We start from the raw sequence: 20,554 nt of genomic DNA on the forward strand, positions 1-20,554 counted from the left end.
GTCGGGGCACTCTGCCCTAAAGCCCCGCCTGGTGGAGGGCTGCAGTGATGGGTGGCTTTCTACAACTTTCTCCCATCTCCCGACTGCATCTCTGGAGCTCAGCCACAGTCATCTTTGGGTTCTTCTGTACCTCTCTCACCGAGGCTCTTCTCCCCCGATAGCTCAGTTTGGCCGGATGGCCAGCTCTAGGAAGGGTTCTGGTTGTCCCAAACGTCTTCCATTTAAGGATTATGGAGGCCACTGTGCTCTTAGGAACCTTAAGTGCAGCAGAAATTTTTTTGTAACCTTGGCCAGATCTGTGCCTTGCCACAATTCTGTCTCTGAGCTCTTCAGGCAGTTCCTTTGACCTCATGATTCTCATTTGCTCTGACATGCACTGTGAGCTGTAGGGTCTTATATAGACAGGTGTGTGGCTTTTCCTAATCACGTCCAATCAGTATAATCAAACACAGCTGGACTCAAATGAAGGTGTAGAACCATCTCTGGGATGATCAGAAGAAATGGACAGCACCTAAGTTAAATATATGAGTGTCACAGCAAAGGGTCTGAATACTTATGACCATGTGATATTTCAGTTTTTCTTTTTTAATAAATCTGCAAAAATGTCAAACATTCTGTGTTTTTCTGTCAATATGGGGTGCTGTGTGTACATTAATGAGGAAAAAAATGAACTTAAATGATTTTAGCATATGGCTGCAATATAACAAAGAGTGAAACATTTAAGGGGGTCTGAATACTTTCCGTACCCACTGTACATGGTTTGTCTGTACCCTCTGATGCGACCCACAGGAACAACTCCAGGGCAGGAGGTATCTGACAGAGAAGCTTTTAAAAATCACTATTTAAAAAAATATTCTTTGATGATGGTTAGGTTCAGGGAAAGATCATGGTTTTTGTTAATACAAGTACTTCATTAGTGTTAGAGGACTTCGTCGTCATGGCTACAGTAATAAATATATGGTTCAAGCCATTGAATGGTCGTGGTTTCAGACTATGTGAAATGAAGCCAACAGTTTTATCGACCCATCCATCCAGTCCCATCTCCTCCCTAATGTACAAGGACACTCCATATCTGTGTCACCTGACCTCCTCCTTTGCTCCATCATAGCTGCTACAGCCAGTAGAGCGTGTGTCTCTTACATGTGGCTTAACAATAAAACATAACTGTGTGCTGTAATAAGCACAAACAACCTGCGGGGTAACTCTGGTCACATACAGACTGAAGCGAGCAGGTCCCAGGTAAAAATACTCCCCAGCAGCTGGTGGGCTATGTGGAAGATATGAAAGGAAGCAACAGAACTGTTCTTGAATTGCAGGGTAGATGTAGTGAGCCCATTAGAATAAACCCAGACTATGCTTTGAGCTAATTAGAGAGGGATGTGAGAGCTAGTCAGCCAGAAGGCTGGGAACCACTGCTTTCCAGTTTCACATGCAGCACCACAGCTGCAGCTGCCAGCGGTTCCTCATAGGTGAAGGTCATTTAGTTCTATTCAAGCTGCTCTGCTGGTACTGACTGTCTCTGAGACCAGGTGCAGGCTCCACCTCTGCAGGCTCCTGCTGTCTGGCTGCATCCAGCTGCTGTTTGCTAACAGACATGTTGGGGTTCAACAAAGATGATGTATGGAAACCGTACGGTAAAACATGGCCGACGTGCTACAGACAGAGTTCTGGTTCAGAGGAGACAGTTCTCCAGGCAGGTCTGCGACATTGTCACTCACATGAGCAGGTGCTGGAACACATGCGGCTCCAACACACTCACAATTTAAACCACACAGTTCTTAGCTTCTTTTTTTACAATTAACAGTTGAAATGATGAAGGCACTTGTAAAAGCTGAGGTCAAACAAAAAGTAGACCAGTGAACTGATTCATTTTTATCTCTTAAGATTTCATTAAACCGTTCTCTCTCTTTTTCTTTGTAATTTGAGCCAGAACTCTGACAAAGATCTTAGGTAAATAATGAGACTGATTGTTAAACAAAATTCAAATCATTCAAACCTCGCTCAGCTAAAAAGTCTGGATCCAAAGCAGGAGACAGTCAGTCATGGTGCAGAGACCTTGTGCCAGGACCAGGACAGGAAACATCTTGGAACAAAAGAAAGCACCCCCCACCCCCCCACAGGGTGGAGCTGAGCTGTTGGATGTGCAGAGCTTATAAACTGTGGTGTTTCAGCCAGTCAGTGTCTAAGTAATTGCTGGGACTAGATTACCAAATCCTTAAGCTAATACATCAGGGCACTTATTATTGACCGTAGCTATTTAGCATGCTAATATTTCAGGCTTTAAGTATTCTGTCCAGTAACCCGCCTGTGCAAGCAACTAATCACAGAGGTGCTTAGAGTTCAGCCTGCTAAATTACACATTTAACACTGACATTGGTATTTAGGATGCAGTCAAATAAATGGCTAATTTACCAGTCTGACTAATGACTGATGTGTTTAGCATGCAGGCTAATGAGCCCGGTATTTAGCATGCAGGCTAATGAGTGTGCTGGAGGCTGATTAGTATTGCTCCACAGAGTGACACCGCTGTTCACTGTTTACTCATCTCATTCTCAGCTGCCTGACAGATGCACACACTGAAACGGTCACAGGGCATCTGGCGAGCGTGAGCAGGGCGTGCATAGGAACCTGGACAGCATGTGTCTTTAAATGCACAAGTGGGAATATGAGTGTTTGTAGAAGACATTGACAAAAACAAAATTGAGAATCAGATCTGGGAGTGTCACGTGCCAGGCTGGAAGGTTGTGATGCTGAAAGACTTCTCTTCTCCAGCTCCTCTCTGGAGAACTGACTGAATCTAATCACATGTAGAAAGGAAGGTTTTCTGTTTCATAAATTCTCACTTTTCTTCTCTGTTGTGCTGCAGAGGTTTTCAGAGTCTAACCGGCTTGATAGTTGTACTCCTGTCCCGCCAGACAAACCTGAGACAACTGCCCCCTTCCCCAAAAACCCCAGTCAAATTTTAAGCCTTGAAAATGTCAAACACTAATGTTCCTGCAACTTGAAGCCAGTCTGCAGCTCCTGACGGACTATATACTTGTGTTTGGAGGATACTCGTGCTCTTAGTGTTACAACACAGTACATATAGTGCAATACTTAAACTAGAGGCTGCTGAAAACAGGCAGTTTGCATCCACCAAAAGCTGTTTAATGATCCTGTGGATTGTCAGGGAGGTAGCTGTTGGACATAACATGTTTACATTTGGTCAGACTGTTAAGCTGAATGAGCAGTGAGCAGCTCCTGTGTGCAGAGTCCCCATGGATGTACAGACAACTGTCACTGGATCACTGTGATGCTGAAGGAAAGTTAAAATCATGAGTATTCTCATCAAGGTTGTGCAGCTTCTTCTGCTCTGGTTTCTGAGTGCATTTATGGAGCTTTGTTCTGGATGGACATCATAATTATACCCTTGGAAAATGGAAATTACATTGACTTTCAAATTTGTGTTCATGTCTGCTCAGGTCTGACTCAGTTATGACTGAGAAGGAACGCAGCTTTTGATGCTAACTGGGGCTTTATTTACATCCTGCAGTCATCCATGGATGGACTGTGACGCAATGGGCCTCTGGGCACAGACACAAAATGGCCCCCACCCTCCCACATAAAAGCAAGACACCCAGACTGAAGAAGACATGTTTTGTTTATCTTTCTGGTTATTTTTGCATGTGTTTAAAGATGTTTTACGACCTTATATGGGTGTTTTGTATCTTCTTGCAGATGTTTTGTGCCTCTATGAGGACATTTTGCATGTGTGTCTATTTGTGGTCTTCCTAATTGTGATTGTAGTCATTCTGCATCTCTTTGTGGTTGCTTATAGCATCTCTTGACCGATGTTTTGTGTCTCTGAGGATATTTTGCGTCTCTTTCCAGCTGTTTTGTGTCTTATTTTGGTCAATTCTGTCTCTTTCACGGATATTTTCCAAGTGAGAACCAGGGACCCCCTGGGCCGGTGCCTGGTCGGCCCCTTCAGTAATCCATCCATGTAAATTAGAGTGCGCTCGGCTTTGTTGAAACAGCTGCCTACAGATGTCCACGGAGGTCTTTGGTGAGGCCGAGTGCACAGGGCTGCACTATTTCCAGGCAGCCGTGCTGTGTGTCACAGGTTGCACAGCTGGGCTTGGTGCCGTTTCACACACACAGAACTGCTCAGTTACAGCAAAAATACTGATTAGTGCACTTAAATGCAGCAGAGTTTATCGGGGTAGTACTATTTTGTGCTTACTCTGTTAGTGCAGAATAAAATGTCTTCTTGTTGAGCCACAGTAGTGATATTGATTATCTGGGTCAGGTTTCTGTGTATGCGCTCACTGTGGGCACTGCTGAGGACACAACTCTCAGGGTAGAGAGCTGGTGTGTGTGTGTGTGTGTGTGTGTGTCGTTGTGAGGTACAGGAAGATGGAGGGAGGTTGTCCTCATTGCACAGTGTGTCTCCAGTTCAGTTCCAATTGGGGGTGTTGGGGCAAAAGGACAGAAATACAGTAAACTAACAATGCAGCTCTCAAACAAAGTCTTTCTCAACACGTTTTGTCGTTGGCTGGAAACTGTCAAAGACAAAATGCTAAAGAAGGGCAGTGGCTGTACTGTATTAACTTTATAAAGAGATTTATGGAGATGGCAAGTGGCGTTTATATAATGAGCTCTCATGGGCACAAAGCACTAACACATATACGTTATGTAAAGCAGGGCTACTGTTCATTCACACATGTGCTAATTACAGTGATTAGGGCTGATATTATGCTCACTTCTTCTCCGGCAGTGCTCCGCTGAGCGCGTGCAGGCTTCTCATTAAAGATAAAGCAAACAAATCTTTTCCCCCTCCCTCCATCAGCCCCTCATTACGCACTCACCTTTGACAGGAGCAGTAACTGATGTAGCCTCTGCGGCTTCACGAGAGTCAAATATGTTGCCCTCATTAAACATTTCATCCAGGACAGCGGCACAGAGCCACGTAGCGTCACAACAGTGTCCAGCCTGGATACTCGGTTACCATCAACAGTGACCACAGAGAGAGAATGAGAGGAGAAGGCAGGTGAAGGGGACAGGGCAGGAGACCGGCCTGGGGCGTCCCGGGGCTGTGGCTGGGACCTCTCTCTGGGGGTGGAGCTGATTCCTCCTGGACAGGTCTGGTCACTCACTTGTTTGAGGTGGTGCTGCTGGGGGTGTGTTCAATATTTAGTTGGGGTGTGGGAGACCGTGATTGTTTGTGTGTTAATGACTTGGGCGCGTTGCGTTTGTCTGTATTTGTGGCTTGGATGGGGATCAGATCGCGTTCTGTGGCTGGTTTGCGTAGGGGCCCGGGTGGTCCCAGGTGGTTCGTTTGTTTTTATTACCACTGTGTGTAGATATGGACATATACATTCAAACTGTTCTGTACATTAGACTCATTGTTTTGTTTAGTATTTTGTTTTTAATGCTCACATCTTCTCCGTCTCTTGTCCATCATCTGTTAAGTACTTTGAATTGCTTGGTTCTGTATGGAAGGTGCTACTCTATACGAATTGTGGCCAGTACTGAAACTAGGCTCATGGAAGATGGACCGGGCCTGCACAGAATCGACCACCAGCAATTTCTGTCTGAATCGGTCCTGACTTGCTCTGACACAAACATAAGCAACGATAATGTCATGAGAACGAGGCAGCTGCAGGTTTTCACAAGAGAACAAAGATGGTGAACTGCAAGGACGTAGTGGATGTTAGCTGGAAGTCGGGTTTAAGGGTTAGGGTTACGCAACTTCCTGAAAAAGTTGACAGCTTCCGGCCAGGACTGACAGTTGGCAATCTTGGTCACAAGTGGCCATTTTTGTCTGCACTGATGGCAAAACCTCAGGACGTGACAGGAAACACCTGGCTGTCACCTGATCTAAGAGCCGACTGCTTTAAATGCTGCTCCGCCATGTTTCATACCCCCTGGGGTAAAGGTACGCCTGATTACACCACCAGCGCTCACTTTGAATTCTGCCCGTACACGGAGCAGCGTTGTCATTCTGAATATGATTATGGCTGTTGGCGGCAGAGGAGCAAAAAGATGAACACAGTTTATTCTTATCTTGTGCTTGGAATAAAATTCAGGAAACTTAAAAGCTGTGTCCCTTTATCTCACATGATTTAAAACTATGTCACTTATGTTTTATTCAACACTCTGGGTCTGTGTCCTAAAAATACATTTATATTGTGACTAATTTACGGTGAATAGGTTTTAGGAGAAACACTGCGAGATTGTTTTTTGTCAACATATTAAGGAAATGTTTCACTATGTAGCTGGAACTGAACTATGATGATCAGTTGACCTACGGTTAATTGATTTGATCACCGGTGTATGTTTAAAGAGAAACCAACCTGAGACAACACGTTCTGAACCAGCCTCGGTATAAAGATGAGTAATTATGTCAGCTGGTGTCTGCTGATCAACATGGAGCTGAACTCCACTACAGCATCGTACAGTGTTTATGTTTTCTCTGATGGAGTCGATCACATTAACATAATTGGAGTTTAGTGTTTACTTGAGCTCTGCCTTTCCACATTATTGTCTTAATGACTTCATAATTGCATTTCAATGTGAACTTTGATGATCAAAGCCACAAGGTCTGAAACATGAGGAACAGAAATGAGCAGCGTGGCGCTGCAGACGGGTCAGAGAAACCCCAGAGGACACATTCAGCAGAGGAGGCCCATTAGATGACTGTCTGGGTGTATAAATAGGTAAGAAGCAGGCCAGACAAACTGGGACGTCTCAACAAGTCATGTAGAACCATTCACTGTTTGCTCATTATGATCGTAGCTGATTTGTCATGTTCTCGGCTTTTTCACTCGCAGCTATAGTTGATGTTGAAACTTGTTCTGGCAGGATGCTTTCTGACTGTTTCCATGACTTGAGGACGACTTGTTAAATAATCTGGGAGCTGCTGGACTGGCTGCACTGAGCGGGGCAGTCGCCGCCCTGCTCAGAAGCTGCTGACGTTTCCCTCCCCATTTCCCAGACCTGGTGTGTCCACAGCAGTGTGAACAGACCTGATGTCCTCAGACCAGATCTGGGCCACCTGCCTATGTGCTCCTAAACCTGATTCTTCTCCAACCTCTGACTGTGCAGCACCGTCAGAACGGTCAGATCAGAATCTATGTGGTCGTTTTAACGTCTCCTCCTCTGTACATACGGCCTGTCGTCATCATCAGGCGTCGGCCCCTCACAGACCGGTAACAGTAAACATGGAGGAGAGTGACGACAGCGACAGTTCTCCCGTAGTTTAATCAATTCAAAGTGTTTATCTTCATATGCACAGAAACACGTTTCCCTGAAATGCTTCCTTTGCTGTCCACAATGAATGCCAAATAATATAGAGTCGAAATATAAAATAGATAAATAATAATACAAAATAAAGGTCATTTTAAAATATAAGAATGTGTGCTGCATCCGCTGTATGTGAAACAGTCAGCAGTGAATGTGCAGACTGAGAAGGTAAACAATAATGAATTACATGAGGTAATTTCTGATCATAAACTCCTGTCAGCTGTTTAGGAGTCTGATGGCAGAGGGAAAGACAGAGTTCTTTAGTCTAGTCCTGCATTTCACACTTCTGAACCTCCAGCCTGAGGGTAGGGAGGTGGGGGTTTAGCTTCTGTTCTCAAGTTTAAGGCAGTTAAACGACAAAGATGGAGACAACTCGAGCATCAAAATGCTCAGAAGACAGAAATAGTACAAATACAGGGCAAAGAGGTAACTGATAGAACCAGACTCAAATATGTTTAGTTTAAAACAAGAAGCAAAACTAAAGTGACTAGAGTTTGTCCGATGGGAGAGGAGAAGGTGGGTGTTCAGAAATCCTCCGTGGCCTCCTAGGTGGCCTGACAGCTGGCTGGGCTCTCTGTGTGGTCCATGCTGCATGTTTTCATATCAGCGGCAGTAACAGCAGGCGACAGAGCCGTTCTGCTGGCCGGCCTGCCCGTGCGCTCTGTCCCACCAGGAGCTCAGAGCAGAGGTGAAGACATCAGCTGGCCGTGCACAGAGTTGCCCATGACTAATGCTGCTGCCTGCCCTCTTGTAAACGAGCCTCTCCGGGGACAGCTTAGACCAGTCCCTGTGCAGATTACCCCAAAGCCTTCACACTCCAGCCTGCCTCCAGTCGCAGCCACACATCTTAATCAGATAAACCAATAATTATACACTGGTTTGTCTCAGAGCCTCGCAAGGGCTTTGTTTTTCTGAGCACAGCCTGATCATGTGTGGCTAACAGGTTCAGTTTTACTCATTTGGTCCCAGCTGTTCAGAGTTCTGTATATCAAAGGCTTTCAAAATTGATTAACCTTTATTTTAATCCCAGTTCTTCATGAGTGTATCAAATCACTTGAAGGGGAAATGAATTCTCTTGTCTTCGCTCTCCTCGTCTTTCACCTGTGAGTCTCTGTAGTGAGAGAGGCCGGCGACACTCACACAGTGATTTCACCCTGATCTGCCGTCTGGTCTGCTGCTGCTCGATAAAGGAGGCAGCAGTGGAAGGACCGGCTGATGGTGACAAGCAGATACCTGTCGGTACCTGTGCATCAGTCTGTCCTGAGTGCAGGGTGGCAGCCTCCCTCCTTACTGCTGCCACGTCTTCCACCCAGACCTCTGTGAAGAATGGTGACGCAGGAAAGATGTCATTTTCTGAGCAGAACCACTTTCTGTTCAACAAAACTCTGCGAGTGTGAGTGTTTTACTTCAGGGATGTTGCCAGATCAGGTGGTTTCCCATCAGCCATGGCTCCTTTGTCTTTGATTGGGCAGGTAAAACTAGGTTTGTCTGGGTTGTTGTGATTCAGGCTCCTACCAAATGTTGGGCTCTATATTCCAGAGGTCTGGCCTGTGAAGGAGGCGCAGAGGGAGCGACACGAGGCAAAGAGCTGTCTAATCAGCACTGTTGGTGCTGAACGTCAGTCCTCAGCCTGTCTGTATCTTGGGGCTGTGTTTTTATTGCCAGATTGTTCTCGTGGAGCGCGGCCTGCGTTGTGTTGTGTTGGTGCCCAGTCTGTGCTTTGATCAGGTTCTTATACTGGTGCATATGTAGCTTTCCTACTCTGTATGTTTGATTATCTGTTCAAACTACAGATGAAAACTGGCCTTTTGTCTAAATCTGCTGCAGCGTTAATGTGCATTGTCCCTGCCCCATAAACTAAAAATGAAAATAATAGGAAGCCAGGGTGAGGGCACGGGTGCACGCTCCATTAATCCTGCAGGTGATTCAGCTGCTTTAAAACACTTGGTGCCCAGCTGCTGCAGTTTGGGTCAGAAACCAGAGGCGACTCAGTCACGTCTGAACAAACGGCCATGACGCACTTATTTTTAGATTCAGTGTGGTGTGATTATGTCTGACCATGACTAAATGTGCTTAGACGTTACAGATAAAGATGCTGCTCATAGCTGCAGAACCTGCCTGAGAATCCCCGTGTGCTTCAGCGTCACAGTGATCCGGTGACAGTTGCCTGTACATCCGTGGGGACGCTGCACACAGCTGATACCAGCATGTAAACAAATATACAGTAGGATAAAATGTGGAAACTTTACATGTGCTCATAAAACTGAAGATGTTTAATGTAACATTATCCATGTCAAAATATCTGGACTAAAAAACTCCTACATGAAAACTAAAATTCTAGACTGGGCTGGTTCTGGGCTCTGACTCGACTACTGTCTGTCAGTCAAATCTGGAAACACTGGTGGGAGAGCACATCTGGATTCCTTCCAGACACAAGGGACTTGAAGTGGCCATCTGCCCACGAGAAACAGGAACCAAACCTCAGTAAAATGGCTTCAGTCTGTAACATCTAATGCTTGTGGCGTGTGAGGCCACGTCAGGTCTGTGGCCCTGTGGCGCCTGCACAACGTTTACATAAGTATTTTCATTTCTTAATGATGTGTACAGTGTGTTCTGCTCTCTGTTATATGTCTGGCTTTGCTTTAAATGGATTTCTTCTTCTGTGTCAGTCTGTTGTCCCTGCATGTGTCTCTGTTTGTGCTGGAAGCAGACACGCACACTAACACTTAATAGGGTAATGATTGCCATTCTGGAGCACAGTTTAATGGACCGGCAAACAACAAACATGGCACCACACACCAGGCAAACATCACACATCAGTGGCAAAGTGATGGATCTTTGTGGGACGATCAAGAACCAGATCTCAGTGTTTCTGCTCAGATGTGTTCAGCGGCACGTCGGTGGGCTGCAATCAGAGAGTCAGACAGTGATTCACTGACCTTTTTACTGTTTCTGCTGCCAAACAAGCTGTCAAGTTTACAACCAAACCTTTTCCAGACAGAGCTGAAACCAGACATGACACCTAATAGCACCGAGAAGGACAGGAAGAGACTGGATTAACCCCAGTGGGAGATTCTGTCCATGTGCTTTAATGAACAGACACAAAGTCAGGAGACATTAACGGAGGATAACTGATAGAGAACACCGATAACTGGAGGACTGATCCTGTCTGTCTGATCTCATCTCTGTGCTTCTGTCACCGTACGTTGAACCAACTCCCTGGACACCAGGCTTGTCTCGGCACTGACCCCCGCTCTTGTTCACACAAACGGCTTCCTCAGCCTCTCGTTTCTGTTAAATAGCCCGCAGCCTCGCTCCGTTTCCAGGACCCACTGCAGAGACCTGAGCAGATTAGTCTGCTGTCAGAAACATTAGAAACACATTATCTTAACCACCCAGCCATTCAGCATTTATCAGCAGCGTAAGAGCAATTAAGAAGTGTTTATAATGTAGATCAAGCAGAAATAAAGCCACTGAAGTTTGCCTCTCTACCACTTTGACAGTGTGACTGGGTTGCAACCACATGACCATATAACCACTGCACATGTTTCTGATTGGCTGACATGCATGTGTTTGTACGTGATTGGTTGTTTTGAGTATGTTCCTGATATCTGTGCTGCTTAAACGGCTCTTTGTTACAAGCTTTCAGCAGACGCCGATGAAGGCTGAAACGCCTTGGTCTTAACATTAAAGTCGCTGTGTCCACTGCAGCTGGACGTCTGTATTTAGCAGGATGCTAATCAGCTGCTGTAGCTACAGGGACCAATGAATACAGGCCAGTGTGGCTGCAGACTGGTCGCCCTGATGTCGCTCTGTGTTGAAATGAAAAGTAATATTTTAAATATATCCCATAATGAAAGCAGCTATTAAGTTCAATGAGTTGTCAGGTGATCGTTACATTGTTCCAGCGTTGCTACTGGAGGAGAGACACGCAGAAACAGTGGTGGAGGAAATATTCAGTTTTTAGTGGAGGAGACAGAAAACCTGTGGACACTCCATCTTATTCTCCACAGTGTAGATGAATACTGAGAGTGTTGAAGGTGTGAAGGTTAGATTCCTCAGTGTGAATGTATGTGACAAGCATCAGACATTATTAGTAGATCAGCCTCGTTTTACATATAAGAGACCAAACAGTGAGTCTCCCACCCAGCTCTGTGTATCTAAACATGGGCTTTGTCTGCACCGCCGAGCCCCCGGGCGTCACATGACGTGATCCTTCATTATGAAAAATACAGACGCAGTCACTTATTTAGAAACAGCTGCACTGGAGCAGGTCTGTGCCTCCGTCTGGTCATTTCACACAGTCTTTCTGGTTTTCTGTCGATGTTTTTCGTGGTTTTGCATCATTTTGTAGTTTTGTGTCTCTTTTTGTCATTTAGCATATTTTTAGTCATGTCTCTTTGTAATTGTTTTACACCTATTCCTCATTCTGTTGTCATTTGATTGGCTTTGCAATAAAAAGGTTAACAGCCCCTTCATGGTTCTCTGGTCTGGGGCCCCCTGAACCCTCAGGGCCCTGCGCCCGTGCCCCGTCAGTGATCCGTCCCTGCCAGTAACACCAGCTGTCAGGTAACAAAGTGAAACGCAGCATAATATGAAAAGACTCAACCAGAATCCGAGTACTGTGGGCAGGAAGGAAGATTCCCGTGTTTTCCTGGCACTTTTCAGTTTTTCAGCAGACTGAAACAGCGGATGAGGTTTTGTTTTGCTGGCTGACTGCTGGTCCACGAGCCTTGGCTCCCCCAGTCACCAAGCTCGGTTCACGGTGACTCTGCCGCTGCTGTAACGTCACACACCTCTGCCAGAGGGTTGGTTTTATTCCTACACAGCTAACTGTACTTCAGAATAATGACAAAGGCTTTAAACTTTAATAATAGTGATGTTTAGTTTTTTATTGTCTTTATTTATTGTGCCCCTCCTGTGACTTTTATTTGAAGACATTTCAGGCTAATGAGCTTAATGAGACATGAACTGTTTTTCTTCCTCAGCACAGAGTTTTTCATTTTTTAAGTTTCATAACTTTATCTTAATGGCTTACATGTGGCAGGCGAGACGTTAAATGCTTTTTAAAATGATTGTTCTAATAATGAAAATACTTCTCCTGCTTTGTTCTGCTTTCTGGCCATTGACAGGACGCTTCCTGCATTTTTAATCCTTCCTCTAAATCCAGACTCTGTGCTGTTTCCATCTGCTGTGCTTGAACAAATCCTTAACCTTGGGCACAGAGAAACTTCTGAATTACTTCAGTCTCACCTGTTTTTTCCCGTTAGGGTTCAATTTTAAGTTTTAAGCTGGAAAGCCAACAAATCCTCTTCAGCTTTGTTAAATATTCATGCATGAATGGGACACAGGAGAAAAGCACTGCAAGAAAAACTCTTTGGTTTGTTGTGAAATGAAAGAATAAATATAGCTGGAAATGAAACCTAAAGAGCGCCGCTTCTACCAGGCTGTGCTGTATAACATCACCTGCGATGTAATTAACTGTGCAACAGAGAAATCAAGCTGCTTTGTGCTGCCTGCATGCAGATGGCTGCCATGTTCCAAACATTCGTTTTAAGACTATAGTGACTCAAGGCCTTGTGCAGCATGAAGCTCTTTACCTGGGCTCTTGAAAGTCTGCCCACTACAACGCTCATTACCTCGACCTTCTGCTGGTCCACCGGAAACATTGCTTTAGAAATGACCGAGCTCTAATTCATCTCCCTGTTAAAGTGTAGCCGCCCAGTTCGACCGCTTTAGCACAGAGCGTCTCTTCTTCTAACATGGCCGAGACAGCCGGTGGACTGCAGTTATAGCCTCAGGTGTCCATCAGATATTCCTGACAGGGCCTACACGTAGGGCTGAACCCGGTGCAGCTGTGCAGAGGAGAATGGGGAAAATTGTCCAGATGTGTGACTTGTAACTGGTCTACACTGGTGCATAGTGCCTCCAGGAAACAGCCAGATGTTCGCACTAACCAACGCTCTCACCTTCTGCCTCCTACACAGCTTTTATGTCTCCTGACTAACCTACAGCCATATAAATGGAAATGTTACCACCTTAGTGTTTAGACCCAGTGCTGTGTGACGAAGTTCAGCTTAACGCAGCACAGGTGGAATCGGGTTTCCTGTTCAGGCCATGTGTTTGCTGCTGACACCGTTCAGTGCTACAAACCTGGATCCACAACTCGATCTGACTCACCTGGATCCAACCTGACTGGACTGATCTAACTCAACTCAGCCTGACAACAACAACAACAACAACAACAACAACAACAACAACGACAGCAGCAATAACAAATAGTCAACACGATTATGAAATGCTTAGAAATAAAACCTCCTGATGTGACCTGTTTGTCATTAGATGAGTTTCCTCCTTTCTGTATTTTTCTTAAATCCTGGAGGAAAAAGGTTTTAATTATTCACATAATGTTTACGTTGCCTTAGTAAACGTCTTCACCCAGTGTCCTGCTGTGAACAGGCGACGAGGCAGAAGGGAAGAAGGGAAGAAGGGAAGAAGGGAAGAAGATCTGCTTTAAACGTTCTAAGAACGTCCAACAAACCAAGTCCTGTCTAATCACTGGGATCCTCTGTGGCAACAAGTGCAGCACACACACACTCACACACCACAGCACTGACACACCAACATCCGCTGCTACAGATGTCTGTTAATATAATCGTGTTTTTTTAACATTGTAGCTTTGTCTCTCACACACCAACGTCCGTTCTGCTGCTGACCACACTGAGTGCTACAGATGTCTGTTAATATGCTTGTGTTTTTTTAACATTGTAGCTTTGTCTTTGACCTAAACGTCCGTCCTGTGTGTGGCCACCAAGTGTGTGCATATGTCATCTGTGTGTGTGTGTGTGCCTATGTGTGTGCACGATGCAGGAGCTTGGTGAGCACTACAGACACATCCTTAGTGGCATGGGGAACAAAGGGGGTCTTAACGAGCTCTGTGACGGCTGAATCCAAACTAGGCCAACCAACAGGCCGCCCCACATGCACGTGTCTGTCTGTCTCTGAATTCTCTGATGTTTATTAACATGTAGTGATGTATGGTATCTGTATGAAGGCCCCAGTGTTCACATCTGTAAAAAGCCTACAGACACGTCATAGCCAGGGACCAGTAGAGGCTTTGAATGGGACCAGTATCTGGGCTGTGGCCTTCACCAGGACATAGACACAGGAAAGCAGAGAGGCCACACCAGGGGACAAGGAGCGGGACACAGAAATCTGGTCATCGGCCAGCACACAGCTGAGACATGAGGAGAAATCAACAGGCAGCAAGAGGCTTCATTAACTGTGGACACAGCTTACCCTCAGTCAGACCCATGTGGATGCTCCAGTAGTTCTGCAGGCACTGCAGCTCCTTCTTCATGCCTCTCTTGCAGCGGCAGTCGTACAGCGGCGAGTCCTGCAGCACCTCCAGCGCCCCCTGGCACTCTTTGGAGGCCAGCATGGTGCTGCGCTCTTTGTCCCCACCAGACAGGCACTGGCGCATGATCCGGTAACGTGAGCTGCACTGACTGTTTTGGTTGCACAGTTCGGAGGCTCGGACACAGTCCAGAGGTTCCCTCCACCCGGGGGGGCCCAGCTCCGAGTCACTGACACACACATCTGCAGGGGAAGGAGTGGAGGAAGGCAAAGAGGAATGAGGGACCACACCGCTAATAAGGCTCGATTAGTGTTTGTGGCCAAGTTCTGGTCTGTGTGAGAGTCTCTACTGTGATTTATACTGACTATCACCACGTGTTACTGTAGTAGAAGTGTGGAGGTTTGTGCAGGTTCAACATGTCCAGTGTCATCTTTTCTCTTTCTCCTACAATTTCTAAAGTTGTGTTGTAGAGCGATTATGCTGCAGTGTGGAATTGGTACACAATGCACAATATCTACTGTATGTAGGAGACACACAATGAATGAATTGTTTGTCTACAGTAGCAGCGAGGTTATGTTGATGTCAGTGCCTGACAATAAAGTGCTAAAAGGCAGAGCTGGGAAGAGGAGTCCATGTCCAGTACACGGCCAAACAGCAGCTAATTCTCACCAGAACAGCATCTCCTGTGGCCGTGTCATCCCAGCTACACAAACACAAACCAAGAAAATATCTGTAATTTCTGCAGGAGTACTTGAAAGGATGTAGAGTAAAAATGATGTTTGCTTTATTTACTGAATATGCTGTTTCCCTGTAAGTACAGTACATAATGAAGTCTAGAGTCTATTCAGTACTGAACACACACGTTTGGCAGCAATTCAGTGACCTGTGTGTTTTGTAATACACATTTAAACCTCTGACAACTAAATGTGTCAGTCATTTTAAGGGAGGAATAGAACAGGTCAGGCTGGCATTTTGTAAACTGAATCTCTGTTGTAAAACATGATGAAGCTCTGTCACTGTCACATCACACAAACTTCTGTTTTCCACTTGGTTTCTCTAGACGCCCACTGTCTGTCTCGATGGGAGAGACCAACGGGCAGTCAAACTGAATGGACACGTATCAGAGCCGCACCGTCACACTCTGCCACCCAGCACAAGGTGAGATGAACATATCCAGTCAGTGTGAGCACACATCTGGAAACAGGGTAACCATGTGCAAAGCTGTTGACATTTATCAGCCAAGAACAGTGAGTCATGTCTTCTGACTATTTCCTGAGATCTTTGGGGGTTTAGCAGCCTTGGGCTCGTACCACACAGGGCATTATCCCACAATGTCCCAGAAGGGTCTCTTCTGACAAAGATAAATGAGAGCGCCCAGAGTCTCCAGAGGGGAGCGGGAGGGTTGGAGGGTGGGTGAAGATGCTGCGTGAGGTGAATCGGAGTGAGAACTGGTCCTTCTGCTTGTCAGAGTCCTGCCTCAGTGAAATGTCAACACACTTAGTTGAAACGTGTGTTGATCTGACTCAGTGCGACGTCCTCCGCCTGAGGATCTCCTCATCTCTGGTGTCCATGCAGAACTAACCTCCATAAACCCTCTTGGACACCCGAGGAAAACAGGCTGCAGAACCTGCCTGAGAATCCTCCTGCTGTGAAGTTGTATTTCCACTGGCACTCACTGGAGGCGCCATGCTAACATTAGCGCTAGCTGCCACAGAGTCGCGGAGTAGCACCACCTGATCTCAGAATGAGTACTGAGCCTTTTTGAAAAGTCCAATTAACTTTGACAACTTTACTCTGAAGGTGAATCCCAAATCCACGTTTCCCTCACTTGTGTCTTTTCCCACCCATGTAAGAGGCAAGTGAAGGTGCAAGGGCAAACCCTTTAACTGGATTAGGATGTCCTCTTCTCCAATCCCATCCAATCACAAGCTCATTTATCCTTGTTATAGCTGCTCCTCAGAACAGAAATCAGAGCTGTGGGACGTCCTTCGTCACGGTGGACCAGAAGAACAAGGAAGGATAAAATAAGGGAACTGGGGTTCATCTCAAGTCTCACTTTTCTTTTTCCTTTTGAGCCTGTTCATGACACACGGTGACACCAACCTGACCTGTCAGTGTCAGCAGATATCACCACTGGCAGAAAACTGGCCAATCAGGCAATATACCCTGTACACATGACAGCCCATTATCATCATCATCATCATCATTCACAGGCCCTTTATGCATTAAACCAGGAAATATAAGTGAGCATCATCAGCATAGCAACGAACATGAACACCTATTTCTGAATACTATTACCTAGAGGTCACATGTACAGTATAGAGAAAAGAAAATGACAGTTTCAAATATTGTTATTATAGAGACTGATTCAGCCACGTGCTGGATTTCAATGGCCACTTCTTCTCTGGTTTTACATCGGTTTGTGTGCCACTGTGCAGGTGAGCCACGCCTCTGCAGAGCTGCTGCTGGTCGTAAACAGTGCTGAGGATGAAAAACACAGAGCCAACGCCCTCTGTTGAGCGCAGCAGGACTCTACATGAGACGTTTCAGGAAACCAGCAGGTGATATGATTTATTCATCAGCTGTAAATGAGTGTGTGCTGTGTAGAAATGTGGAGAAACAGATGAACATTGGCTCATGAAACATGGTTACATCCAAAAGTGGAATCAGACACTGATGTGAAGATGAAATGTGATGCATTAATGAAGTGCTCATGTATAAAGTGAAGTTCAGAACATGAGGAAGGCTCATATCGAGGACACTAGGACACATGTAGATGTACTAGACACAGACCAAAAGCCCAATAACGTTAAATGTCACTGAGCCATTTTCACTGTGAAGGGACTGACGTGCTCAGGGACCCCACGGGCCCCGATGTTACAGACGGCCCTGACTCATCTGCAGTCTCTGGCTCTGACGTTGGCCTTTAGCTGCCTAACAGCTCCCATCACAGCAGGGACAACAACACGCAGGTGGAATCCAATTAACCAAGCGTCACAGGGAGATAAGAGCCTTTACCGGGTCTGATGTGAACCTGGACCTGTCTGCAGCTGACAGCGCTGAGCAGAGCAGGGCCAGCTGGTGCCATGTTGCCTGGATTTGGGAACGTTAGGACACGGGGGAGTTCTTATCCACCGGGGGGTATTTTCAAAGCAGATTCCATTCTTTTATAGGCTCAGCTACATTAAACCCAGTAAATAAAAAGGGTTCCTCACGTCCCTGCCTGCTGTATGTCCAGACTGGTGATTTTTAAAATTGTATAGCTGTTAAACTGCAGGTTGCATCATTGTCCGTCCACATGGAGCATTTTCAGTACATATTCTACCAGGCAAGTTGATGCCAGAGCACACAGCAGCCTGAGCTGACTGGAGTGCAGCGCTTTGTGCTTTAACTGCAGGCGTTTGTTTGTTTTTGCTGTGGCGTTTTGACACGATGTGGTCAGTGCTCGATGTCTCAGGCTGCTGGCATCAGCTGCATGCTGGCTTTATGAAACCATGTGATCCTGGATCAGTTTGTTAGACCAGGTGAAGACAGGCTTTTCTCCGTAACAGCTGCGTTTCTGAGCCTCCTCCATAAAACAGCCCTGTGGACAGAGTGAGGAACAAGCCAGTGCTCCCTGTAGAGACAGGGACATCGGACCCTCAGTGCCACACTGAGGTGTACATCCACAGTCAGTTGATGACAACAGAACAAACACTGTACAGGTGATCTCACAGTGTGGAAATACTGTGGTCCTGCATTAACGTTGACTTAAAAGTACTCACTAAGCAGAGTGACACATTTCAGATTCAGTATTTGACTGAATCATAATTATGGATGCATGTCATTGTGTTGCAGCTCCTAAAGGTGGGGGGGTACTTTCATTATTTCCTTAATTAATGAGTAGTTTGTGGATCGATCAAGTCTTATCTTCACCAATAATAATGTTAAATAATATGAATGTGAACCTGGTGTTTCCACTGGATCGACCCAAGTAAACACACAATGTATTTAGTTCCATTCCACCGCTGGTGTTAATTTTACTGGGCTAGAGGAGCAGAGCACCTCTTCCACCGCTGGTGTTAATTTTACTGGGCTAGAGGAGCAGAGCACCTCGTCCACCGCTGCCCGCAGATAGAGTCGTGCACCTTTAGCCGAATCCCAGAGGGGGACCAGGCTGAGGGGGTTCACGGAGAAACGGTGGACGGTGGTGATAGTTAATGATCCCGGAGAACCAGTAGGATCTGTTCATACCAAAGAGCCTCTGGACCCTTTGCCCCCACCTGTGAATGCGCATGCATTGTGCGTGTGTGCGCGCATGTCTGTCTGTTGTAGATGCTGAGGGAATACTCACCCAACACAAACACCAAAGTGATGATATTAATCAGGATCATGTCGCGTCCAGCAGTAATCCCACAAGACATGAATACAGGCTCGGTCTCCCGCGCTGCCCGGTCCCCTTCACCACGTCTCTCTCGCCCTCTCGGTGTCTCTCACTCACACTCTCTCTCTTTCTACGCTGGAAACCAGTGAAACTGTCGCCGACATGGTGGACCGAGCAAAAGCCCCTGGAGACGGTGTTGTCTGGGAGCCTGGACCCCGCTCCGCAGACTCAGACCAGCACGGAGGAGGCGGGAGAAGTGTTCACAGAGTCCGTGAAGGTCCGCATATTCCGGCGAGGCTGCGCGCGTCGGAGCATCCACGGTGTATCCGGAGAGGTCGGTCCAGGTGCGGGTTACACGGAAAATCCTGGCGCTCCCTCTCCCACCGTCCGCCCACGTTACTCCAACTTTCCCCTGTGCTCGGCGTGTGACCGTGAGGACCGTGTCACACCGTGTCACCCGCTCTCCTCCCCCTCCCTGTAAGCCTCTAATCAGTGTTAGTAGTGGTAACAGTGCTCTCTCCGTGGGCTAGTTAAACGGATGTAGTCCACGGCGGAGCAGCCTGATGCGTAATGACGCGCGTGATATTGCTCTTAATCCACTCCAGCTGCTCGTGCGTCCGCTCGTGTCTCCTTCAGCAGAAAACCCAGTGCAGCGATCACGGAGGAAAACCTAGAAACCGTCCCCTCCTCCTCCAGCACACACACATGGACACACTGAAGGCGCGTGTCAGCACCGGAGGCACCGGCACTGTGTCACCGAGCGTCTCTCTCTCTCTCGCTCTTTCTCTCTCCCTTCCCTTCCCTGTTACTTTCCTCTCACCTGGTTGTCCAACAGGAAACACACGCGCGCGCATGCACGGACCCTGCGTGATGACTGGGGGTGATGCAAAGCGACAGACGCCAAATACATTAAATCCTCGGACTCTTTACTACAGTAGATGTAGTAACACACCATGTACAATACTCAGCTACATGTATCCTGCATTCAAGATGTTACTTAAGTAAAAGTACCAGAGTGTTAGTACCAAAATATACTTTAATATCAAGAGTAAACGTTCTGAATGTCTTTGGAGATGTTTGGCATGTAGTTCATGTGGTGTTTACTGTTTGTGATGCCTTTAAACGTCTGACACATTTCTAAGTCCAGTTTTTCTCTGTGGACCATGAATCACATGTTCGTCACCAGGACTCAGGCTAATTCTTCTCTGTAGCTTTTGACTGGGAGCGTGACAGACGTACACAACCTGCGGCCAGTCGTTCATTTTCAGACATCTTGTATCAAAAGAGCATGAAATGGAAGGGTGACTGTACTTCAGTGTGCAGTATGTAAACGAGGGCGTGTTGAGCCGGACCAGGCAGAGGACTCTCCCTCCTCCTAATAAACTGGATGACGGGAGCATCCAACCAGCAGCCTGGGGCAGGGGGCAGCGAGCAGCCACCTCATTATGTCACATCTGCAGGAAGGAGCTGTCCATCCGTGTGTCTGTCTCTTTAGCTTTCTTTCAGTTTGTCTGTCCTTCTGTGTATCACCATGGAGCAGCTCCCACACC

The 20,554-nt window shown here is 46.6% G+C and overlaps 1 protein-coding gene across 2 annotated transcripts in view; it reads right to left on the minus strand.

Annotated features, from left to right (window-relative positions):
* gfra2b (GDNF family receptor alpha 2b) overlaps positions 1-19,745 on the minus strand; it is a 65,176-nt gene extending 45,431 nt beyond the window's left edge. For both annotated transcript variants that reach the window (XM_020585503.1, XM_020585502.1), the window contains exons 1-2: positions 18,975-19,745; positions 14,584-14,883 (exon numbers count right to left, since the gene is read on the minus strand). In XM_020585503.1, coding sequence (XP_020441159.1) covers positions 14,584-14,883; positions 18,975-19,044 — 370 coding nt within the window. In that variant the 5' untranslated portion in view covers positions 19,045-19,745. The remainder of the gene's footprint in view (positions 1-14,583; positions 14,884-18,974) is intronic.
* Positions 19,746-20,554: the final 809 nt, after the last annotated feature.

This window comes from Monopterus albus, unplaced genomic scaffold (genome assembly GCF_001952655.1).
Source record: "Monopterus albus unplaced genomic scaffold, M_albus_1.0 scaffold368.1, whole genome shotgun sequence".
In the NCBI taxonomy this organism is placed as follows: domain Eukaryota; kingdom Metazoa; phylum Chordata; class Actinopteri; order Synbranchiformes; family Synbranchidae; genus Monopterus; species Monopterus albus.